Raw genomic sequence first — 25900 nt, 5'->3', positions numbered from 1 at the left:
AGGAGCATTTCAGTTGTGGGGGAGCGGGACTGACCTGGGCAGTGCAGATCCCACGGCGCTCTCGCCCCCCGCACGGTCCAGGCGAAGCATGAGTCAGTCTGGCTGCGGCTCCACCATGCACTTGACTAGCGCGCAGGAGCATGGACTGGGCTGCCCCTCCTCCTCACACGCAACCAGGGTTCCCAGCGCTGATCACACCCCGTCTACCAGCTGCTCCCCCCACCAGGCTTCCGGGTGCCCAGTCGGAAAACCAGAAAATAACAGACATTGCACATGTCCGGAATTTCTGGATTTTTTTTTACCGGACAGAGCCCCAAAAAAATGGACTGTCCGGTAGAAAACCAGACACCTCGCAACCCTAAGACATTAGGGTGTGCCTGTGCACACCCCGTACGCACGCCAGTGGCTAAGAGAGAAGAAGTAATAGGCCATCTCCTGCTGTTTCTCTTACTGCCAACTCAGGACTCTGGTTTGCACTATTGACTCTCAGGGATTTTTTTTAACAATGGTTAGCAAAATCATTAGTTATTAACCAGGGCTGTTTCATTATTAAAAAAAGGAAGAGAATAGCACAAATGATTGATCACAGATGATGAACAGGTTAGTTCCATTACAATCTCTTTTGTATATTTTCCTATGGAAAGCATTTGACAGACTATGCCCTTGAAACCTAAATAAATATTTAAATCGGTTACTTCTCAGGAATACAGAGTCTAATCACTTGATTAACAGGAGAAACAGGATTTTAAGTTACAACCACATTACAGTATTGTAGGTAATCATTACAGGAGTTTTAGATCTAATGCCTTTATGGTGTCTTTAATTTCCTTTGACAAATCCATGTTGAAGTTTCCTGGAGTTGGTTTCTTCTTGAGACATTTCTTTTTCTTATTTCTTGTAGAGGTGGACAGGATGAGTTATTAAGTGTTTGCTGTTTAAGCAGAATATAAGGGGTGTGAGTGCTCACTTCAGAATCTGATACCTTTTTTCTTACTTTTATGAAATTGTAAGAAAATACACCTCATTCATGCTTGCTTAGATTCAGGTTGGATGCTCTCACTCTTTCATTGGCTTCATACCTTCAGGTTTGGTTTAGGTAATACTTTGAGCACCTGAATATGCATTCTGTTTAATGAACATGCAACATTTCTTTATTGCCTTTGTTCTTGTGGCACGAAAGAGCCAGAAAATTCTTAATTTTAATTTTTTTTATTCAGTCCATTTTTACAGTCTTTCTTAATGAGCTTTTAATTCTCAGAACAACTTTTTAAAGTTATGCACTCTTAGAAAGTTTTTAGCTTAAGTTCTACATGACAAGTTTTGGAACAATGATTCTTCTAAGAATGCTTGCTCATATCAATTTCAGTTAGGTGTGTGTGTGCTGTATGCACGGCTGCTGGAAAATTTTACCCTAGCTGCAACCTTTTGTGTAAGCTGTAGACCGTCGCTGGAGTGATGCTAGTGCAACACCTTATATATGAGCCTGCCCTCCGGACTGCCCCTCAGTTCTTTCTTACCATAAGTGAGGGTATTGAATCTTTGGCTGTCTTGCATTGCAAGCATCATTCATCCCTAACATTGTTAGTTTAACAATAGTTAACAGTTAGATTATAACAGAAGGGTTTCCCCTTCTCTCCTGTGTCCCTCCAAAGACCTGGGACAAGCCAAAGTCTGAGGGCTTCAAGCCATGCAATTCTTGCCTGAATTCTCTGCTGATGAGTGATCCTCACAACTCATGTCTTTGGTGCTGGGTGGGGAAGCTCATCAAGCGGACAAGTGCATGATCTGCAAGGCCTTCAAACTTCATACCAGAAAGGAGCAGGACTTTGGCTTGAAGCACCTCCTGATGGGATCTGCTTTAAGGCCACAGAGATGGGAGCTGGCATGGTGTGGTTCAGTTTGTAGCCCTTCGCCCTCGGTCCCGGTACTGATGCCCAAAAAGGACTCTCAGCACCAGTGGTTCCTGAAGACCTCAACCTGGAGCTGATCTTGCTCCCTAGCACAGTCAACTAAGGTAGCCAAGCCATCAGCACTTCCAGTCTCTGCGTCTGAGGGTACTGATGCACTCGATCCTGCGGTATGGAGGTGTCAGTCTCACGTCAAGTATCAAGCCCAATCATCTTGGACTCTCTGAGAGCAGAGGCAGAGCCTGTGGGCCTCTCTTTCATGCTGGACATGTTCAAGGCTGCCCAGGGCCTCATTGAGATGCCTCACATCCCACCAACTTTCATGGGGAAAGCTGGCCATGCTGGGTCCTCTTGCTCCAGCGCCTTCACATTAGGGATGTAAAATCCCATTTAATATATTTAACCAGTTAATTGATTAAAGGGAAAGTGGGTGGTGGGGGAGGGCTTGCAGCCCCTGCCTACTGTGGGTAGAGGGGGCCACAGGCAGGGGCTGCTCTGACATCCCTCTGCAGGCTGGAGCAACCCTCTGTCCCTGGCAGGCAGTTAACCTTAAGTGGTGGGTGAGGCTTTCCGGTTAACTGGTTAAATCTTTACTTCCCTACTTCATGTTTGGTGGGCACTCATGGCATCACACTCACAGCTCGTTCTCTCAGAGCTGTTACTGCTCGAGAGCTTCCCGTGGCGAACTGGTCTTGGTCTGGTTCAGTGCTGTCTTGTCAATCAGACCATTCCCTCAGTGACCAGCACCGAGGGATGTCACAGCATCAGATATGCTAGTGCAACTCAGACTCCCGTTCCTTTAGCACCGTTCAGTGTAGCCGGAGCTCCTGTAGGCACTGGGCTTTTTTCCAGTGCTGCTTTTCACTGCATGGCTCTTTGGACCGGCACCATACCTCAGTGCATCTCCAACTTCCTTGGCACCACTCTTTGGAGTGTGTGGGGCATTGTCTTGGCACTGGCCTTTGCAATGATGTTCACGGTGCTAGTCCTACTCTAGATGGTGGTCTCATTCTCTGCATTAGTCCAGGTCTTGGTCTCAGCACTGGTCAAGGTTTCAATCCCGGTGCCAGTCCTCCTCCCAGTACATTTCACCTTCCGGGCAATCCATGTGGTCTTTGTGCGGTTGCAGTCCATAAGAAATTCAGATTACAGCACACGGCAACTTGTGTTTGTCAATATCTGACACCAAACATTCCTTTCATGGTTACTGGTTTGGCCCTGCCCTGACTCTCTTGCTTAGGGTCTCTATCATTATTCCACAGGGAGGTCTTTGTTATATATGACCAGTCCATGCCTGCAGTTCCTCATGTCCCTAAAGAGCAAGCAACACTCCAGTGGCCGCTCCAGTGGTAGTTTTAGACTCTATGGTGGTTCCACCATGCCCTGGGCATGTTGCCTGCTGGCCCTTCCTTGGCCCCTTCATAGCCCAGGATTTGAGGCCCAGCTTAGCCCCTCGGCCCGATTCTTGATCAGCCCTGGGATGGACAGGATGCAGGCCACCCAATGGCCTCCTTGTCATCTTGAGTGAACGAGCTGGTGGAAAACACCTCTTTTATGGGTCCTCCTCCCGTGGACTGTAGAACTTTGCAGTACTTGCTTTGGAAGGTTGTCCTTAGTCTAAACCTGCAGATGGAGGAAGTGGTTGAGCAGGATGACCAAATCGTCGATGTTATGGCTCCTGAGAGCTGTTCCAGAGTGGCCCTTCTGATTAAGTCCATCATGTCCTCGGCTAAGACTGTCCAGAAGACTCTCTCCTCTGTTTCCCTGATGGCCAATGGGGTTCAGAGAAAGTACTTCCTTCCTATTAAGGAATTCCAATACCTGTTCACCTGCCTTCCACCATGCTCCGTGGTCATGGAGACGGTGAATGAAAAAGTGTTAAGGTCATCTGGCTCCACCCCCTATGTCTAAGAACATACATAAGAACAGCCATACTGGGTCAGACCAAAGGTCCATCCAGCTCAGTATCCTGTCTGCTGACAGTGGCCAATACCAGATGCCCCAGAGGGAGAGAACAGAACAGGGAATCTTTAAGCAATCCCTCTCCCATGATCCATTCCCAGCCTCTGACAGAGGCTAGGGACACCTGGTTAATGGCCATTGATGGACCTAACCTCCATGAATCTATCTAGTTCATTCTTCAATCCTGTTAAAGTCCTGATCTTCACAGCCTCCTCTGGCAACGAGTTTCACACTGTGTGAAAAAAAACTTCCTTTTTTTGTTTACATCTGCTAAATATCAATTTCATTTGGTGACCCCAAGTTCTTATATTGTGGAAATAAGTAAATAACTTCCTTATTCTCTTTTTCCACACCAGTCGTGATTTTATAGACCTCTATCATATCCCACCTTAGTCTCCTCTTTTCTAAGATGAAAAGTCTTAAGTCTATTTAATCTCTTCATATGAAACCCATTCCAAACCCCAATCATTTTGTTGCTCTTTTCTGAACCTTTTCCAATGTCAATATATCTTTTGAGATGAGGCGACCACATCTATATGCAGTATTCAAGATGTGGGTGTACCATAATTTTATATAGTGGCAATAACATGGTCTGTCTTTTTCTCTACTCCTTTTTTAATGATTCCTAACATTGTTTGCTTTTTTGACTGCTGCTATACACTAAGTGGATGTTTTCAGAGAACTATCCACAATTCCTCCAAGTTCTCTCTTGAATACTTACAGCTAAATTAGTCCCTATCATGTTGTATGTATAGTTGGGATTATTTTTTCTAATGTGCATTACTTTACATTTACCAACATTATATTTCATCTGCTATTTTGTTGTCTGGTCGCTTAGTTTTGTGAGATCTTTTTTAAGCTCTTCACAGTCTGCTTTGGTCTTAACTATCTTGAGCAGTTTAGTATCTGCAAATTTTGCCACCTCACTGTTTACCCCTTTCTCCAGATCATTTATAAATAGGTTGAATAGGATTTGTCCCAGTACAGACCCTTGGGGGACACCACTAGTTACCACTTTTCATTCTGAAAAGTTACTGTTTATTCCTACCCTTCGTTCCCTATCTTTTAACCAGTTATCAATCTATGAGGGGTCCTTCCCTCTTATCCTTTGGTCAGGGACCTTGTCAAAGGCTTTCCTGGAAATCTAAGTACCCTATATCTACTGGATCCCCCTTGTCCACATGTTTGTTTTGACTCCCTCAAAGAACTCTAGTATCTTAGTAAGGGATAATTTCCCTTAACAGAAACTGTGTTGACTTTTCCCCCAACAAATTATGTTCATCTATGTGTCTGATAAAGAATAAAATTACTATAGTTTAACTAATTTGCCCGGTATTGATGTTAGACTTACTGGTCTGTAATTGCCAGGATCAACTCTAGAGCCCTTTTTAAATGTTGGTGTCACATTAGCCAGTCAAAAATAGGTTGCAAACCACAGTTAATAGTTCCGCAATTTCATATTTGAGTTCTTTCAGAACTTTAGGGTGAATGCCACCTGGTTCCGGTGACTTGTTACTGTTAAGTTTATCAGTTTGTTCTAAAACCTCCTCTAATAACACCTCAATCTGGGACAATTCCTCAGATTTGTCACTTAAAAAGAATGTCTCCGGTTTGGAAATATCCCTAAAATCCTCAGCCTAAGTTAAGGATGCTAAGTGCCTCAACTTACTCAGCTGGAAGGTCTGCTCTATGGGGGGGGGGGGGGGGGACTGTTGCTCCGGATAGCAAACCAGCAGCTTATCCTGAATCTATACAATTGTAACTCTTGGTCCTTCAAAACACAGCCCACACAGCAGCTTTTCTCATTTCTTCCCAGGTCTGATTTCTCATGCAGGTGTTCTCTGTATCCTCACCAAAAGTCATCTGAGACCTGGGCTGGAAACCGTCAGGGACAGACCAACCCCTCCCTTGCACCTTCCCTCTCTGCCCTCCCGGGTCCAAGCAGGCCTTTTGAAGGTGTGCCCAAGAAACAGATGCCTCATAACACCGGACCTCTGGCATCTTTGCCACCTAGATCTTCACCCCCTCCAATTCATGGTGTGGCAACTTCATGGCTGAACCAGGCCAAGCAAACCTGCTCAGAGTGGGTCCTGCATGTGCTTTTTAGTAGCAGGACGCCTTCTCCCAGGTTTATGTACTTGATCAAATCAGAATTTCTCATGCTAGTGTCTGCTGCTCAACTTGGACCCTTTATCTATCTCTATTTCAGGGATGCTGGAGTATCTCATGTCCCTACAGCAGCAAGGGCTAGTGACTTCAGTGCTCAAAGTGCACCTAGTTGCTATTTCCTCTTTCCACCTGCTTGAAGCTGTCCATACTGTCTTTTTGAGCCTCTTAGTCAAGTGCTTCCTCTGCTTGGGACTTCAACCATGTCCTCTCCTTGCTCATGGATTCCTCCCTTTGAGCCCTTGGCTATTTGCTCCCTGCTCTACCTATTGTGGAAGGTGGCTTTTCTGGTTGCCATCGCCTCCGCTCCATGGGTGTCGGCGCTTCACACCCTGATGTCGGAACCCCTGGACACTGTTTTCCACAGAGACAGGTCCATCTTCTCCCTCATGCTGCTTTCCTCCTGAAAGTGGTTTCCAGCTTACAAATAGAGCAGGACATCTTTCTTCCCGTGTTCTTCCCTAAGCCATACCAGAAATTACAGGAACAGAGATTGCACTCCCTTGATGTGAGGGTGAGGCATGCACTCGCTTTCTTTATCAACTGGACAAAGCCCTTTTGCAAATTCTTTCAACTGTTTGTGGTGGATTGAGTAAAGGGCACAGTCAGTCTCATCACGGTGCATCTCTTGGATCACAGCATGTATCTATGCGTGTTGTGATCTGGCCACGTTCTCGCCAACATCTCTCGTGTATTCCACAAGAACAGACATCTCCAGCAGCATTGGAGGATCTTGTATCTCTTCCAGAAATATGTAGGACTGCCACATGGTCTCTGGTGCATACTTTCATGTCACACTATGCCATCGTGCAGCAGTGAAGACTGGACACAGCTTTTGGTACTGCAGTTTTTCAAGTCAGCTACACTTTGACCCCTCCTCCAGGATAAGGCTTATGAATCACCTAATTGGGATTGATATGAGCAAGCACTTGAAGAAAAAACAATTGCTCACCTTTGTTACTGTTGTTCTTCAAGTTGTGTTGCTCATATCTGTTCCATACACACCCTTCTCCACTGTCAGAGAAGGTGGCTAAAAGAAACTGAGGGAAGGTTGAGATGGCAGGGCCATATATAGGGCATCACACTGGCACCATCCCAGGGTAGGAATGTTAAAATGAGTTTATCTGCAAAATGGTCGGGATTACACATTTACATGTGAAATGGGGAAAGAGGCAGGATCTGATGCTTGCAGGGAGTCAGTTCTTGCCTCCTGTACTGCTGCCTCTGATAGGGCAGGTGTCTGGCGGTTGGGGTTGCTGCATGTAACCATGAGGGTTAACTGATGATCACAGGCTCATCGATTATCCGTGTCCGCAGGTACATGTTCATATCCCTACTCAAGGGGGCTGCGTAGCCGACCTGACGGGTAGCAGCTAGGGTAAAACTTTGACAGCTGTGCATGAGGAGCGCGCATACCTAATTGGAATAGATATGAGCAACACATCTTGAACAACAATTGCGAAAGTGATTAGTCATTTTTTTCTTGCCTTTTGTGTCCGGTAAGGGTTTGCTTGTCCACTGTCAGTAATCAATTCCACATTAATCTGATATTCTGTGCTTAAATTGTTTTTGCATCTAGAGCATCAAGTGTCCTTCCATGTTTGTCTCAAACTTCTTACTGTTCATACTGCACTGATACCAGGTAGTTGTTATATGGAGGCATGCATTTTGATACAAAGTAGTTGTCTTTGAGTGGGTTTAAAATCAGATTTTTCTTTTGAAAGTGTTTTGGGCATGCAAGGGGGAAGATGAAATTAGGTCCACTTTATTCCAGATTTATTTCTCTGATAACATAACCATAGAATCTGTTCATAATCCAGTTTCTCCCTGAAAGTATTCATATGGGTTGTCTACTTGATGTTTGTTTATCTTTGGGAAATCAAAGCCGAAACCTTTTGGAATTTTTTTTATTAGCTTCAGCATTTTGTAAAATAAGTGGCTAAACATGCATATTGTGTTTTTAGTTATCTTGGCTGCAGCATTCTTGTAGCTATACTTTAATATTCTGTGGCACATCTAAGACTAACAAATTTATTAGAGCATACATTTTTGTGGGCTATAGTTCTTTCTGTGGTCAAGTGCGTTGCAGCTCATGAAAGCTTATGCTGTAATATATTTGTTAGTCTTCAAGGTGCCACAGGGACACCGCATTATTTTTGCTGGAACAGACTAGCGTGACTATCTCTCTAAAACTTAGTATTCAATAGAGGTGCAAATGAGTTTGACTACTTACAAATATTTTACGAATATAATTTTTGCATCCGTATAGAGGTCTCCCTTCCCCCTCCCCCCCCCACAAAAAACACTTGCAACTGCCACTTCCCTAGTTAACCCTGAATATTTTATGCTGTTTCTATGTGAATTGTTTGAAATTAGATCGAGCTGGGGGTTCTATATTAAAGGATTGCCAGTTGACCATAATAGGGACAAATATTTAATAAGTTATTTTTCTTTTCTCCATTTTTTAGTATTAAAGAATTTAAATTTGTTTTATAATCTTAAAGGAGGATCTCTGCATTGGTGTGGGAAGTGAGATGTATTGAAAGTAATGCCAGCACTTTCAACGAACCTGGGAGTGCTATTGCTCAATCAGCTAAGAAGATCACTAAACAGCTCTTGAAGTTCATTGAGTAAGTCATATTTCAGTCTGAATATAATTGTACACATTTCATTACCTAGGTTGGAGATAATACTAATTTAACCCTGACTCCGTATTTTTTTGTAATGAAGAATAGCTGAAGCCATTAGAAACTTTCAACTTCCAAGTATTTTCTAAACTATTTATCAAACTAAATTTGAAGCATCTTAATATATCTAGCACAGACATTTTTAGCACTTCTATTTAATCAGCGTTTATTAATATTAAAAATGTGAGAGCGGTCTTCCTATAAATTTTTTTCATGAGGACTTTTAGCTGCAAAAAAAGATTTCTGCACATCCCTCGCACATACCTTCTTCTTGAATATAGTTTCATTAGCCATGTAGAGATAGTCAGTCTCGGGGATGTTAAATTGTGCATTTTGCATCAACTTGTCGTCAGGGCATCTCTGCCTTTGAAGTGTAGAAACAGCCCTGTTGCTACGCCTGAAAGGTGAAAGCACCACATGGAGCCCGGGGTCAGCTGGGGACTCCCTGCTGATCCCAGGCTCCCTGCGGCTCTGCTACTTTGAAACGCTGCCATGAGAACCTGACACAGAGCTCCTACAGCAGCGTTTCAAAGCAGCAGCACTGCATGGAGCCCAGGGTCTGGCTCCAGGCTCCATGCTGCGCTACCACTTTGAAGTATCCCGTTCTTCCCTCTTCCCCCGCTCCCCCCACTTCCTCTTTCTGAGAGAGGCAGCGAAGAGGGGGGAGCAACTAGTTGACAAGCTTGTCGACTTGTCTTGGATATTCCACTAGTCCTTCACATCCCTAGTCAGTTTACTGTTACATACGTAAGCATCCTCTACTGCTTTAATCAGTCTGCCTGACCTGGTGCATTTGAGATTTTACGCTACTATTGACACTATTTAAAAATTGTAGGCTCTCCTGATTTTATCTAGATAAGAAGTAAAGACCTCATCCAAAGGTTAAGCAACAAACCAGTTCTTGTAAATCATCTAGCATAGATATATTCTAAGCAAAGCAAGTTGCCCTTTCTCATACTGATGACAGGACATAAGTATCTTAAAGCAGGGGTGGGCAAGAAATGGCCTGCGGGTGGAATCTGGCCTGCAAAGCCCTTTGGTCCTACCTGTGCTCGCCCCTGCAGCAGGGAGCAGTGCTGATCAAAGCAGAGGGGAGAGGCTTCACACATTGTCACTGCCCCCTAAGGGCAGAGGACATGCAACATAATTTCTGACCAGTAGGAGCTGAAAGATTTTGCTGGGGGCAGGAGCAGTGCATGAAGCCTCTCCTTCCCTTCTCTCTTCTGCCAGTGGAGAGAACCACATGTACAGTCAGCCACCCACTTCACTGCTGGGGAAGTGGGGGAGGGAAAGCCTGCCTGACAGTGCTGCTGGCCAGGAGCTGCTTAGGTAAGCACCTCCTAGCAGGAGCCTATGTCTGGCACCCCAGCCTGTCTCTCCCTTCTAACTCCCTCTCAGACTCTACATCCCTCTTAAATCTTCCCTCATGCCAGAATCCTTCTGCATCCATTTCCCCTACTGGGCCCTGCACCCCAATACCCTGTCCCAGATCACAATGAAACACTCTGTACCTCCTCACCCCTGCCCCAGGACTCCCCTCTCAGACTTTCCATCCTCTCCTACATTTCTCCACCAGGTCAGAATCCTTCTGCATCCATACTCCCTCCTGGACCCTCCTCCCAATCTCCTGCCCCAGATCACATCCCCCTCCTTCACCCAAACTCCTTCCCAGATCCCGCATCCTCTTCTGCACTCCAGTCCCTCCTACCTCAAACTCCCTTCTGTACCCAGCCTTCGTCACAGATCCCATAGCTGCTTCATAAAAATGTGTGGTCCTTGACCACTTACCAAAATCTTGTGTGCCCCCACCATCAAATATTGTTGTCCATTACTGTCTTAAAGGCATTAGTTGATTTGAGATAAATTATGTATGTACTAAATTCTTTCCTAAATAGGGAATTGAGAATATTTTTATCCTCCTTCTTCCTTTTCAGAGGAAAAACTTCTAGCCAATTTCTAAATTCAGTTACAAATTTAAAGTTAGGAAGCTGAAATGGATGCATATTATACTAAATGCATTATCTTGGCAGATTCTGCAGAAACCGACTGCAATTGGTAAAAAGAACTTTTACTTAAATTACAGTAAACTTCCGATAATCCGGCACCTTTAGGACCCAGGGGGTGCTGGATTATCAGATTTGCCGGACTATCGGAAGGGGGGGCTATGAGCAGTCTGGGGTGGAGGGAGATGCCACCCCAGACCCTTCATAGCCCCCCCCTTCCGATAGTCCGGCTTTGCCTCAGGTGTCCCCGATTCAGCTGCTGCTGGTCAGTTTTAGCAGCGGCTGAATTGGGGACGCCTGCAGCAGAGCAGCTCTGCCTCGGTCTTCCTGGAGTCAGCTGCTGGTCAGTAGCCGAAGAGCGGCGCTACTGGACCAACCCGGCAGCACCCCAGCTGCTCTACCCCAGGTGTCCCCAAGTCAGCCGCTGCTGAAACTGATCAGCGGCTGACTCCAGGAAGCCCGAGGCAAAGTTGCTCTGCCCCGGGCTTCCTGGAATCAGCCGCTGATCAGTTTCAACAGCGGCTGAATCCAGATGCCTGGGACAGAGCAGCTGGGACGCTGCTGGGTTGGTCTGGTAGCGCCAACCCTTGGCGCTGCGAGACCAACCCAGCAGCACCCCAGCAGCTCTGTCCCAGGTGTACCCAAGTCAGCCGCTGCTGAAACTGATCAGCGGCTGACTCCAGGAAGCCTGAGGCAGAGTTGCTCTGCCCCGGGCTTCCTGGAGTCAGCCGCTGGTCAGTTTCAGCAGCGGCTGAATCGGGGACAGTTGGGGTGCTGCCGGGTTGAGTCCTGCAGCCATGAGGGGCAGCGCTACAGGACCTACCCGGCAGCACCCCAGCTGCTCTGCCCCCGGCTTCCCCGATTCAGCCGCTGGTCAGTTTTAGCAGCGGCTGAATCGGGGAAGTTGGGGGCAGAGCAGCTCCAATGGTCCGGCTTCCCGGAGCACTTCTGGGTTCCTGATGGTGCCAGACCATCAGATGCCAGACCATTGGAGTTTTACTGTATGTGGTCAATGCCCTATTTACAGATCTTAAAATCTTCTTTAAATATGCCTTTTCAAGCCTTAGATTCTCTTGTATTATTATATTCCAGTTATTCATAGTTGTTTCAAAGTTCAGGAAAATGTTATGTAACCATGTTTTTCCATTATTCAGGTAGTAAAACTTCTAATTCTACTTTACAGTGATCCAGATTGTACAAATATATTTGAGCTTACTAATATAACAGAAGATGAGCAGGACTCTCCTGATGCTGATGACCTGGTAATAAACTCCTGTTTTTATTTAAAAAAATAAAAATTCAGAGTAGGAGCTACTAGCAGTGATTAATACTGTCAGTCTAGATACTAGTAGCAACAAAGCTATTCTAAAAGTTTTTTAAAACCTATACTTTCATAATATGCCACAATTACAAATGTCTGGTTATAGAAATATTCCTGCTACCTAGCCATAAATTTTATACATACTTCCTATTTATATAATGGTCCGGTCCATTATTTGAACTTCCCTAAAGTTTGAGAATGTTTGGATCTGGTGTTGGTAGGTTTACTATATTTAGTATAATTATATATTCATAACCATATTTCAATAATGGTTATATTGTAGATGTTCATATGTAAACAACACTGGACATGGTATGTACATTCTGCATATAAATCACAGCTGTCAAGTGAAGTATAATTCTCCCCCAACCCCCAAATGTTTGTGGCTCAGTTACCTCATACCTAGTACATTATATAAAATGTGCAGTATTTACATATAACTAAATCTGCAGGTCTTTTTATTTAATTATATCCAACTTTGGCTATCTTTTAGAAAAAAGAGGTAAAAATGATTGTATACTTTAAAAAAAAAAAAAAAAAAGATAATGCCAAGAGTTCAGAACACAATTATAAATGTAGTGAGGTATTAATATTTGATATAATTACATTCCTACTTCTCTCTGAATTGCTTTATTTAGAAAAAAAGAAGTGATTATTAATTATTGCATTTAATTCTGTATCATGAAACTAACAAACATCACTTCAGTATTTGAAAATACATGTTTAATGCATTTATATTGAGTTGTTGACAGCAATGCATATAGTAAATGTGTATATTTGGAGTGATGCCTTTTGATATATTGGTAATATATTAAAAATTAAAAATTAGCATACTACTTTTTACAAAAAAGACATTTCAAGTATTTTATATTCTTAAGCAAAACTTTTTAAAAATGCTGCAAGACCCTTGTTCTAAGTCCCGGGAAACTCTGAAATTCAGTCCATAAGTGATTCTTAGTACCCAAACTATAAAACACTGTTTCTCCAAAGTCTCAGGGAGGTAGCTGTGTTAGTCTGTAACTTTAAAACCGAGTAGTCCTGTGGCACCTTCATCTGATGAAGGGGGTTTTACCTATGAAAGCTCATGATACTATATATTTTTGTTCGTTTCTTAAGCTGCAACAGGGCTACTTGTTGTTTCTCCAGAATTATTTAAGTGGGATTTTCATGCCTGGTTATCTTTGGCAAAACCTGAAAAGCTGTAGGATTTTTCATTTTCTACACTGAATCCCTCATGCCTTTTACATACATAAAATTGGTGGTATTGAGGCTTGATTTGTCATCCTTTCATATAAAAATAATCAGCTAAGAAATAACATCAAGCATCCCTCTAATGCATCAATGAAATTCCCAACTCTGGGTGCATTTGCATAAAGACCTCCAAGTGTCTCCCATTCAGTGAAATTCAGGACATTATGCTGGAACCATGAATGCTAAGTATTGATTTGTGTTTAGGGTCCTAAATAAGTCACTCCTGATCAGATCTCTGAAAGCAGGGCTGGGGAACCTAGGGCCCAGGGTCCAGATGCAGGCCCTAGATTGCTTGGATCTAGCTCCCAGGGCTTGCTTTGGAGAGTCCACGCTGGCACTCCAGTCCCCCTGCTGCCTCCCTGCAGTCCCCAACTGATTTTTCTGTGGGTCAGCAGCCTCCAACCCAAAAAAGGTTCCCCAGCGCTGTCCTGAAGTCTGCATTATCTCATTTCCCTCATTGGCTTGTTAAAAACTGTTGGATTTCTTAGCTTAACTGGACAGTTTTCTATAATGTTCACCACAACAGGCAGTATGGTTACTATTTTCATTGCAATATAAATATAATTGTCTGAATAGTTAAAAGTTTATGCTATAAACTATTTTTGAAGTGTTTTGTGGCTTCTCTTGTAGGATAATAAATGTCTTCCAAGAACTTCTTACAGAAGAGTAAAAGTGAGTTGACCTGCCCTTCCCATAAATACTAAAATCATACCTGTCTGAAAAAGTAGTCAGTAGAAACAGTAGTGAAGTAGCAGAATCTAGTGGTGTGTGCTGCCTTTTGTAATTAATGTCTTTCCTAACTTTCCTGGTGATAACTGCAAATAATCAGACAATTTTTAAACATTTCTTCGGATTTTTTTACTTAATCCTGTAATGAAGTCATAATGCAGAACATGAAGTGGACAAAACTGATATAAAAACAAAGTTCAATAACTAAACAACTGCAAATACCATACCTAATTTAAGACAGGAAGGAAGTGATCCAGGAAACTACAGATTCCTTCATTTGACCCTGATTATATCGCAAGGTCTTAAAATAAATTTTGAAGGAGAAAGTAATCAAAGGCACAGTAGTAAATAATTGGGTTAAAATGCAACATGGTATTACAAAAGATAACTCATGCCAGACCAACTTGATCTTTTTTTTGTAACAATAACTAGTTTTGTAGACAATGAAAATGCCAATCTAATATATACGGATTTCAGTAAAGCGGTTAATATTACTTCCCAGTGGAACTGTCTTCAGTTTAAATGGTAGGGAGTAATACAAGAATCAGATGGTGAATAAGACACTGGTTCAAGGGAATGCTATAACTAGTCATGCTGAAAGATGAACAGGCATGCTACAGGGGGAGGTTACTAGTAGAATTTCTCATAGATCAGTTTTGACCAGTCTTCTGTAACATTTTCATTAATGATGTTGTCATGAAATGTGGAAGTGTACTGATAAAATTTATGGATGACACAAAGTTGGGAGGTATTGCCAATATAGAAAAGAGCTAGAATATTGTTCAAGAAGGTTTGGATGATTTTGTATTTTTCCAATTTTCAGGTTTCAAAACCTCTGAAATCTGGGACTTTCTGGTCCGGCCACATCCATGGTCTGGCAGGAGCATGGATGTTGCTGGATCAAACTGCCCCAGCACCTGGGAATGCACTACCCCAGCTCTGGCTGGGAACCCTGTTGGGTGGGACAGCAGAGGAACTGGCAAGCCCCATCCCGGGGAACCCCCTACCTGGGTAGGGCAGTAGCAGGGCAGCCCAGTGGCAAAAGCAGGGCAGCCAGCAAGCCCCTTCTTCTTCGAGTGGTTCCTCATGTCCATTTGAAGTAGGTGTGCGCGCCGCGTACACCACGTTTTCCGGAGCATTTTCCCTAGCGGTACCCATAGCGCTGGCAGGGCACCCCCTGGAGTGGTGCCGCCATGGCGGGGCATAAGTACCCCTGCAGGCGCTGCCCCACCTCAGTTCCTTCTTACCACCGGGTCGGTCATTGGAGCGTGTCTCTCTCTCTCTCTATCTGTTTAGGCTTAGATAGTTAATGGTTCCCGTTTCTCACATTGTATATAGTTTGTGTAGTTAGTTAGGTTTTTTGTTTTTGCTCCTTCCCCCCCTTGGGGGTAAGGAATGCCAGGGCTTCAAGGCGTGCACTGACTGCGGGAAGTTTATGCCCAGGGGCGATTCACACGACAGCTGCCTTAAGTGTCTGGGTGAGGCTCATCTGGCAATTGCCTGCAAAATCTGCAAGTCTTTCAAGCCCCGTACAAGGAAAGAAAGAGTTTCCCGCTTGAAGCTTCTCCTTATGGAGACGGCGCTTCAACCGGTACCGCCGGACCAGCCTGCGGTGCACAGCGCACCGGCCTCTACGTGCAAGGCCGCACACCAGCACTGGGCATCGAAGTCGAGATCCCGGCACCAGTCTCAATCTCCTCCATCTAAGAGGGTGAAGAAGTCCCGGGGCAGGTCTCCGTCTAAAAAGCCAACGTCGGCTGGACACCGCACTGGCAGTTCACCGGTGCGTGTTTCCCCTCCGGTGCACCGTTGGCCTGGTGAGCCCTGGTCGCCTGCCCTCTCATCGTCCGTCTACGCCGGACACCTTTGAAGTGGCGCAGGACCTAATCAGTCTTACAACCTCCCCGCCATCGTCGGTTGACTCGGACGGGTCGAGGTCACCCCCTTTGGAGGTTTGGAGGGCACCGCTGTCGCCCATGCATGGCCCGGGTCGGCATGCTATGGTGGCTTATGCGTCGGGACCAACCCTGGTGGGGTCGGCTCCCGCTACTACTACGGCACCCTTCACGACGCTGAGCCGTCATTCTCAGGGAGCTTCGAGCCATGGCAGGTCGTTGCTCTCCACGTTGCCAGAGCCCCGCTTGGCTGTACCGGTGCCATACCCCCATGGCCATGTGGCCTCCCAGCAGTCGGCATCCATCTCCGTGCCGTCATCGGTACCGGCATCGACCCAGTGGTCTACCCCGGCACCAGGCCTGGGCACCCCGGTACCATTTCAGTCGGGCACGACTCTGTCTGCATCAAGCCTGAGCATCTCGGTGCCGCAGCTGCTGGCCACACTATCGGCACCGGGCCTGAGCACCCCGGTACCGCAGCTCCAGTCGACGCAATCGGCACTGGGCATGGGCACCCTGGTACCGCAGCTTCTCACGTCGCACTCGGCACTGGGCCCAGGCACCCCGGTGCCGCAACTCCAGGCATCTCAACCGACACCGAGCCCGAGCACCTCGGTGCCGCAGTTACTGGCGACGCAGCTGGCACCGGGCCTAGGCACCCCGGTGCCACAAACGTTGCAGCCGGCATCGAGCATGAGCACCTTGGTGCCGCAGATGGTGGCGTCGCAAACGGCACCGGGCTTGGGTACCCTGGTACCACAGCTACTGACGGTGCAAACGGCACCGGGCCTGGGCACCCCGGCACCATAGTTGACTGCTTCACACTCGGCGGAGTTCGCCGCACCGGGTCTGGGTCCCCCAGTGCCGCAGACGGCACGTCCTCGCCGCGCCCATGCGGGCAAACCGGAGTCGATGGCCAAGTTTGCACCGCACTCCTCGTCGGCTCCCCCTTGGCCAGAATCTGATTATTCTTCGGACGCGGTGTCGGTTCGGTCGGGGTCTTCGGGAGCATCCTCGACCCACAGGTCCAGATCCAGACACCGGAGGGGCCACAACCAGCAGATGTGGCCCCCTCATCCGCAGTGGCCCTTTTGGACTCCCTGGGCCTATCATCAGTGGCAGGGCCAACAGCCACCATCTATGGGGTCGGAGGCTTCAGGGCACCGTTCCCGCCTCTCTGCGTCCCTGTCTAGGGCGCCTCCCTCCCCCCGTCGAGTGCCGCAACAAGATCCTGCGGCACCGCAACCACTGGTACCGGAGACAGGCCCTCCGGAGGCTCAGACCATCCAACCGGCCACGCAGTTGGTCACGACCGCTCCCCTGTTGATGCAGGAGTCGTCGTCGTTGTCCTCTCCCGATGAGGCACTGGCGGACCCAGCGCCTGGGCTGCCATCAATGGATGCCAGAGCACATCAGGACCTCCTGCGGCGCATGGCTTCCAACCTGGCTGTTCCGGTCGAGCCCATAATTGAGGATACCAATCCAATGGTAGACATCCTCACCGAGGATACCCCTGCGCGTTTCACTCTACCACTCAATAAAACTGTTTCAAAGCTTACTAATGCCCTGTGGTAAACGCCAGCAACTTTGACCTCTACCCAAAAAGGGCTAGAAAGGCGTTATTTCGTCCCGCAGTCGGGTCACAAATTCCTTTACTCGCAGCCCATCCCGGGATCATTGGTCGTACAGGCCGCTGCCCAAAAAGAAAGGCTTCCCCAGCCCAGGCCTTCTCCAAAGGCAAGGGAGCCTAAGAAGCTGGACTTGTTGGGCTGCAAGGTCTACGCTACGGGTGCTCTGCAGCTCCGTATTGCTAACCAGCAGACGATGCTGAGCAGGTATGCTTTCAACACCTGGCAGGCAGTCGAAAAATTTAGAGACCGACTCCCGATGGAGGACCGCCAGGAGTTTGCGGCTATGGCTTCCGAGGGTAAAGTCATTACACAAACTGCCCTCCAAGCGGCATTGGACACTGTGGACTCGGCAGCCCGCACCATGGCGACTGGTGTCGTTATGCGCTGTGGGGCGTGGCTCCACATCTCGGGGATTCCCTCGGACGTGCAGCATACCATCCAGGACTTGCCTTTTGAAGGGAAGACCTTGTTCTCGGAGCACACAGATTCCAGGCTCCATACCCTAAAGGACACTAGGTCAACTTTGAAGTCCTTAGGCATACATACGCCAGCCACGCAGCGGCGACAGCTGCCGTATAGGCAGCAGGGTAGAGCGCAGCCCCAGGTCCCCCGTGGGGATTTCTGGAGGCGCCGCTCCCGGGCCTCCGGTGGAGGTTCCAGGCGGCTGCGCACCCTCAAGGGCAGGTCAGATTCCCAGCGGGCAGGTCCCCACGGCCCTTCCAATCAGGGCACCAGTTTTGACATGGTATTCGAGAGTCCCGTACCAGTCTGCCACCCTGGCCCCCCATTTGGGGCCAGGCTTTCCCGTTTTGCCCAGGCATGGGCCCGGATAACATCAGATGCCTGGGTCCTGAACATTGTTCATACGGACTATTCTATCCCGTTCCTGGGCCCACCGCCTTCAAACCCCCCTACCCTGTCCCTAATAAGGGACATCCCTCGTGAACACATCCTGTTTCAGGAAGTAGTGGCACTCCTCGAAAAAGGAGCAATAGAAAGGGTCCCCCCACATCTGCGGGGCAAGGGGTTCTACTCCCGTTATTTTGTTTTCCCAAAACCAAAAGGGGGAGTTCGTCCTATCCTGGACCTTCAATACTTAAACAAGGCGGTTGTAAAACACAAGTTCAGAATGGTGACTTTGGCCTCGGTCATCCCAGTGCTACAACTGGGCGACTGGTACGCGACTCTCGATCTAAAGGACACCTGCTTCCATGTGGCTATCAGGCCTGGTCACAGGAGGTTCCTCCGGTTTATGATGGGCCGTTCCCATTTTCAGTTTACGGTACTCCCCTTTGGGTTATATACTGCACCGAGGGTATTCACAAAATGTATGGCTGTGGTTGCCGCCTTTCTGCGCAATCGAGGGGTACACATGTTCCCGTACCTCGACGATTGGTTAATCCGAGGTCGCTCGTACGAGCAGGTAGAAGCTCACGTATCACTCATAAGAGCTCTCTTCCTAAGGTTAGGGCTCATGATAAATGTCGAGAAGTCATCCCTGACCCCCTCCCAGAGCATAGAGTTTGCGGGAGCCCTCCTCGATGCAAAGGTGGCAAGAGCGTTCCTGCTCCACGGCAGGTTCCTCTCCATAGCGGAGCTGATCTCAGGGCTACATCAGTCCCCCATCACAACACCTCGGGTCTGCTCCAGGCTCTTGGGCCATATGGCGTCATGCACTTACACGGTGCGACATGCCAGGATGAGGATGAGAGCTCTACAGGTGTGGTTGGCAAAGGCCTTCTGCCAGTCCAAGGGTCTATGGGACTCCATAGTCTCAGTGCCCAAGGACATTCTGAACTCCCTACTCTGGTGGACCCAGGAATCCGTGGTGTGCAGCGGGGTTCCCTTCAACGCCCCTCCCCACTCGCTGATGCTGGTCACCGATGCGTCTGACCTGGGATGGGGTGCACACCTTGGGTGCCATAGAACTCAGGGCCTCTGGTCCCCTTCCGAACGGTCCCTGCACATCAACGTCCAGGAACTGCGGGTGGTGAGGAGGGCCTGCGAAGCGTTCCCTGCCGAGGCTCTCACACCGCTCCATCCTGGTGCGTATGGACAACACTGCAGCGGTTTTCTACCTCAACAAGCAGGGTGGGGCGTGTTTGCCACCCCTATGCAAGGAGGCCCTGCGTCTATGGCATCTGTGTGTCACACACAATATCACGTCTCAGGCGGAGTACCTACTCGGGTGCAAAAACCTACTTGCAGACACACTGAGCAGATCCTTTGGAGCCCACGAGTGGTCGCTCAAGGACTCTGTCCTCAGCCGGGTTTTCCGCAGGTGGGGCTATCCCCACCTAGACCTGTTTGCCTCGGCACGCAATGCCAAGTGCAGGAACTACTGTTCCCTGCTGGGGCTGGGGAAATATTCCCTGGGGGATGCCCTGACGACCGTGTGGCCAAAGGGCATTCTCTATGCTTTTCCCCCATTCCCACTAATTTCCAGGGTATTGACCAGAGTGAGAACTTTCAGGTCCTCGATCATCCTCATAGCCCCCAGGTGGCCCAAGCAGTTCTGGTTCCCCATCCTGGTGGACATGCTGACCCAAGACCCTATAGCACTCCCTCCAGTTCGGGATCTACTAACCCAACCTTGGGACGGGGGGGTAATGGTTCACCCGGATCTCCGGTCTCTTCAACTAACAGCCTGGTTTATCCGTGGTTGAACCAACCGGAAAGGGAATGTTCCTGACATGTACAGATGGTGCTCCTTAGCAGCAGGAAGCCCTCTACCAGACGGTCGTACTCTGCCAAGTGGCGGCACTTCTCGTCTTGGGCGTCCCGGAGAGGAGTACAACCGTCTTTGGCCCCTATTCCAACTATTCTCAACTATCTCTTTCAACTCCGTTCTACTGGCCTGTCCTTTTCTTCTATTAAAGTCCATGTGGCATCTCTCTCCGCCTTCCATGTTGGTGCCACAGGAGCCTCTCTTTTTTTTTCTAACCAGGTGGTTAAAAGGTTTCTTACTGGTTTGGAGAAATTGTACCCCTCGGTGAGGGCTCCATACACTGAATGGAACCTCAACCTGGTCCTTCACAGGCTTATGTCCCCTCCTTTCGAGCCTTTGGCTATGTGTTCATTGAAGCACCTTTCATTGAAGGTTGCTTTCATAGTAGCCATTACGTCTGCTAGAAGGGTATCAGAGGTTACGGCCTCATCCGACCTTCCTTCCGAAGGTGGTTTCTCCTTTTCACCTGTCTCAGGAGATTTGTCTACCGGTGTTCTTCCCTAAACCACACGCATCCCCTAAGGAGCGTGTTCTACACTCACTGGATGCCAAGCAAGCGCTGGCTTTTTATATTGACCGAACCAAGCCCTTCCGTAAATCCCAACAATTGTTCTTTGCATTTGGGGATAAGGAGAAAGGTTCACCTATTTCTACGCAAAGGTTATCAAGATGGGTGGTGCAGTGTATAGCAGAGTGTTATCAACTGGCTGGTAAAACCCCACCCAGGGTGAAGGCACACTCTACCAGGGCGCAGGCGTCCTCGGTAGCCTTTGGTGCCCAAGTACCTATCACAGAAATTTGCAGGGCAGCCACCTGGTCTTCCCTTCACACATTTGCAACACATTATGCGCTACCTCAACAGGCCAGGGAGGATGCAAGGGTGGGCTCTGCAGTCCTCGAATCTGTGATGTAAATATATAGATCTGGTTGTCTTTGTTCTGGGTTGGTGACTTGTTACGGTTTAATTGTTCAAATAAATCTGTTTATTGTTCACCTTCCTTTATGACTCTGGTGCTATGACTGTTCCGACCCCTCCTCCATGGGGTTAGCTTGGTAGTCACCTACTTCGAATGGACATGAGCAACCACTCGAAGAAAAGAACGGTTACTTACCTGTAACTGTTGTTCTTCGAGATGTGTTGCTCATGTCCATTCGACTCCCACCCTACCTCCCCTTCGTCAGAGTTTCCAGCAAGAAGGAATTGAGGTGGGGCAGCGCCGGCAGGGGTACTTATGCCCCGCCATGGCGGCGCCACTCCAGGGGGCGCCCTGCCGGCGCTACAGGTACTGCTAGGGAAAACGTTCCAGAAGACGTGGTGCACGCGGCACGCACACCTACTTCGAATGGACACGAGCAACACATCTCGAAGAACAACAGTTACAGGTAAGTAACCGTTCTTATCTCCTGGCGGAGTGCAGTAGAAGTGGGGCAGCTGGCAAGCCCCGTTCCCGGGGATTCCCGGTCCAGTGAGGAAGAAGTAGGGTCACAGCAGCTGGGGAGCTCTGTCCACAGGGAGCCCCAAAGGGCTGGAGCCCAAGTCCAAGCCCTGCAGGTTGGAGCCCAGTAGCAATGGGGCCGGAGCGGAGCTATCTGCAGGGAAAGGGGCTTCCTGGGAGGCTGGTGGCAGGTACCTCCCCATATCCAGCAAATTTCCTCATTTGGGACGGGTCAGGTCCAGAGGGTGCCAGACAAGGGAGGTCCAGTCTGTAGAAATTAGGTCAAATTTAATAGTGCTGAGTGCAAGCTTTCGCCTTTAGGGAGTGGCAAGAATTTTTGCTGTTTGCAGGCAAAATATCAGTTGGGAATAAATGAGGAGAAAGACCAGGGCATGTTTGTCAATCATGGGATAACAGCCACTAATTTGATATGGCCCTGAAAAAGGCTAATAGAATCCTAGGATGTACCAGGTACAATATTTCCTGTACGAAGAGAAACTTTAGAATCATTGTTCAAAGCACTGGTGAGATTTCATCTGGAATACTTTATGCAATTTTGGGGTTCCATGTTTAAAAATAATGCATTCAAACTGGAATAGTTGCAGAGAAGGGCTGCCAGGATGATCAGAAGAAGAGAACCTGCCTTATCAGAGGAAACTTGGCTTGGCTTCTTGAAACTAACAGAATGAATGCTAAAAGGGGATAAGATTGTTCTCTGTGAATATATCTTGTGCACCAAAGGCTACCAAGGACGCCTGCGCCCTGGTAGAGGGATAAACACCAGGAAGGAAGAGAAGTTATTTAAGAGAAGGGGCACTGTTAACACAAATAGAAAAGGCTGTAAACTGACCATCAACACGTTTATGCTTGAAATTAGGCAAAGGTTTCTAACCATGAGAAGAGTGAAGTTCTGCAATAGCTTTTTCAATGCAGAAGTGGGGATAAAAACTGTCGAAGCAAACGCCTCACTCAGTTTACGCGGCTAAACAGACAGTTTTATTGTCCAATAAAAGCAAAGTGAGCCAAACGTGGTCTCAGCAAAGCCGGGCCCAGTAAGGCTGGCTAATACAATAAATCCTAGTATTTTATAACCGTAACCAAACAAGTCTGACGTCAGGGCAAGAAATCAAAGAGAACTTCAAAGAGGAATTATTATCAGCATAGAAAGAAACAGGTTAAAAGGGAGTTCGAGCTTCAGTTCAAAATAGTTCATTAACACATTCCAACAGCGCATCCCTCTGGTCTCTCCCCACCTCAGTGAAGGTCAGTTCACTCCCTCGTGCAGACACAAGAGCCTGAAATGGCTTTTGTTATACAGAATGGCTTCTAGCTAAACATGAAATAGCTTCTACAAAACCCTAGCCTGTTTGAAGACTCATCTTGATAATTTGTAGAAGAGATGAATTGCCTGGTATGATGATGTTGCCTAAAATGGCATATGGCCCTTCTGCAACTGCTAATAGCAAAAATCTTCAGCAGCCAGAAATGGAACGCAAGAGGTGGAGGGCTTACAGTTAGCTGGGAAAGAATTTTCTGTAATATCTGGCTGGTGGTTCTTGCTCATATGTTCAGGGTCTAACTGATCACCGTGTTTGGGGTTGGGAAGGAATTTTGTCTCCGGTTAGATTGGCAGACTGGGGATTTTTTCACTTTCCTTTGCAGCATGGGTACAAGTCATTTGCTAGAAAAATGGTGGATATTCAGTAACTGAAAGTCTTTAAATCAAGATTTGAGGCTTTCAGTAACTCAGCCAGACATTAAGGTCTATTATAGGAGTGGTTAGGTGAGCTTAGGTTGCCTGCAATGTACAGCAGGGCTACTCAACACGCAGCCAATAGCCCGTTTTTTTTGTGGCCCCGCAGTGCAGTTTGCGTTTACATGGGGTTCAACACATGGCCTGCAGGTGGGATCCATTGAACATGGCCTCCATTGGGAACACGTTCCACAATGGCGAGGCGTCTCCCAGGTGAGGTGAGCATTGAAAGAGGCAAGTGGATGGGTTGGCTGGAACAGACAGGTGCAGAGTGTTGGCATTTCTAGCCCCCAGGGAGGAGGTGCTCGGAGCACCGGGGCATTGTGGAAAGTGCTTTGTATTCATGTCTGTCAGTGTGAAAGAAACTATTTACATACATATATGCAACAACACTTAAGTTACAGCCCTTGGCATGTGCTGTGAGTATCATTGTGGCCCCCAGGGCTTCCAAAGTTGAGAAGCCGTGATGTACAGGATTAGATTAGCTCATTATGGCCTCTTGCAGAGGTGGGCCATATGCCATTCACCAGGCTTAGCTGCTGGCATACTGCTAATGTTTTATTTGAGTGTCCACAGGCAAGGCTGCTCACAGCTCTGGTTGGCCAGGGTTCACTGTTGCCACCTAACAGGAGCTGCAGGAAGTGGTGTGGGCCAGGTCATCATTTCCTGCTGCTCCCATTTGCTTTGGATGGCAAATTGCAGCTCCTGGGAGCTGAGAGTTGCAGTACCTGTGAACACTTAAGTAAATAAAGCATCTGGCATCTCATCAGTGGCTAACCCCAGTGAACCATGCCTGACGTACAGACCAGTTATTACCCATCCTTCTTAGTCTGAGTGTATAAACCCAATGGGTACGTCTAGACTGGCAAGATTTTGCGCTAAAGCAGTTGCTTTTGCGCAAAATCTTGCCAGTTGTCTACACTGGCCGCTTGAATTTGTGCAAGAGCACTGACTTGGTAATGTACAAAATCAGTGCTTCTTGCGTAAATACTTCCCCACTCCCGCTCGGGAAAAAGCCCTCTTGCGCAAGAATACTTGCACAAGAGGGCCAGTGTAGACAGGGAAGAACTGTTTTGTGCAAAAAAGCCCCGATGGCTAATATGGCAATCGGGGCTTTCTTGCGCAAAATCGCGTCTAGACTGGCCACGAATGCTTTTGCGCAAAAGCACTTTTTGCGCAAAAGCATCCGTGCCAATCTAGACACTCTTTTGCGGAAATACTTTTTAACGGAGAAACTTTTCCATTAAAAGTATTTCCGCAAAATCATGCCAGTCTAGACGTAGCCAATATGTAAATCATTGGAATTATTCAACAGCCTTTTCTTAAAGGTTTATACTTAAGGAATACAGGACCGTGTTTTCAGCAAGAAAAAACAAGATTTAAATTCAACCCCTTTTATCACGGAGCATAGTTGTTCCCCTAAAGGAGTTTGCAGGAAATCGAGAGCATTTTTGCATCCCTTTTTCACTTAGTATTATATTTAAGTTTGATCCTGTAATAGTCAATAAGAACAGCTGGATTGACAGAAAATTCTCATTCAACACTTACAAAAATTGAAGCAGAAATTTTAAAAACTATTCTGCTTTGCTAATAATTTTCTTTTTCTTTACTAAGAAAAACTACTCTTGAAGTTTATTCACTAATTTCTGCAATGCACGTTTAAAAAAATCAAACTGGAATTATTTTTGTAACTTAGTTTTTTCAGGAAATAATTTTTTTTTTTTTTAAGGGACGGGTTATAAAGAGACGAAACAATGTGAAAATTAACTATGATGAAAATACCTGGAAGAAGCAATGTATGGAACTGGTGAATTTAATTTTCCAATGTGAAGATTCTGAGCCTTTCAGACAACCGGTTGATTTGGATCAATATCCTGTAAGTTATCCTTCATAAATCTTAAGTGTCCTAATGTTTGTCGTATTATTGCTCTTTCTTGGTACAGAACTTGTACCATAATAAGACTCATTCATGAAGTTGGATTCATAGCTCTTGGAGCTATGTGCTGTGTTCTCCATCCAAACCATTGACACAAATTAGCCTTGCCCTGTGCCTAGCTATCTATGCCTGGTTATAACATCTATGAAAATATTAATGTTTTATTTTTAATTGGTCTTTTTCTGTTTGTCATTGAAACTGGAACTGCTTATCACAAATTAGTTTAATTTTTTGTTCTTGAAGTTGATTACTTCTAAGGGGTGTTGATAAACTTCAGTTTCCTTGAGATTGGTGGGCAAGACTGTCAGATGCTTGGCCATGAACTGAATCTGACATGGTTTAGTATTTGTGATTCATGTAGACCAAGCTTTCATTTTAAAAATAGTCAATTCCTAGCACCTAGGGTTGCAGAGAGAACTTTGTAAATGTAAACCAGTATAATGATGTCAGCAGACATTGTGAAACTGTGATTGAGACATGGAAACTTCTTTTGGG

General features: G+C 46.9%; 1 protein-coding gene across 6 annotated transcripts in view; it reads left to right on the top strand.

Moving 5' to 3' along the window:
• Window positions 1-25900, top strand: part of BRWD1 (bromodomain and WD repeat domain containing 1) — a 134626-nt gene that overhangs the window by 77442 nt on the left and 31284 nt on the right. For 4 of the 6 annotated variants that reach the window (XR_012898107.1, XR_012898106.1, XR_012898105.1 and 1 more), the window contains 4 exons: window positions 8540-8665; window positions 11909-11987; window positions 13928-13969; window positions 25199-25345. Coding sequence is in view for 2 of the 6 variants with exons in the window: in XM_075911992.1 (XP_075768107.1) it covers window positions 8540-8665; window positions 11909-11987; window positions 13928-13969; window positions 25199-25345 (394 nt within the window). In the remaining 4 variants the exon portion in view is untranslated. Of the gene's footprint in view, window positions 1-8539; window positions 8666-11908; window positions 11988-13927; window positions 13970-23578; window positions 25030-25198; window positions 25346-25900 lie in introns of those variants that run through there. The other 2 variants (XM_075911997.1, XR_012898112.1) reach the window with 2 other exon arrangements.

The sequence above is a fragment of the Pelodiscus sinensis genome, chromosome 1, assembly GCF_049634645.1.
Source record: "Pelodiscus sinensis isolate JC-2024 chromosome 1, ASM4963464v1, whole genome shotgun sequence".
NCBI lineage: Eukaryota > Metazoa > Chordata > Testudines > Trionychidae > Pelodiscus > Pelodiscus sinensis.
This window is presented reverse-complemented; position numbering and strand designations above follow the sequence as displayed.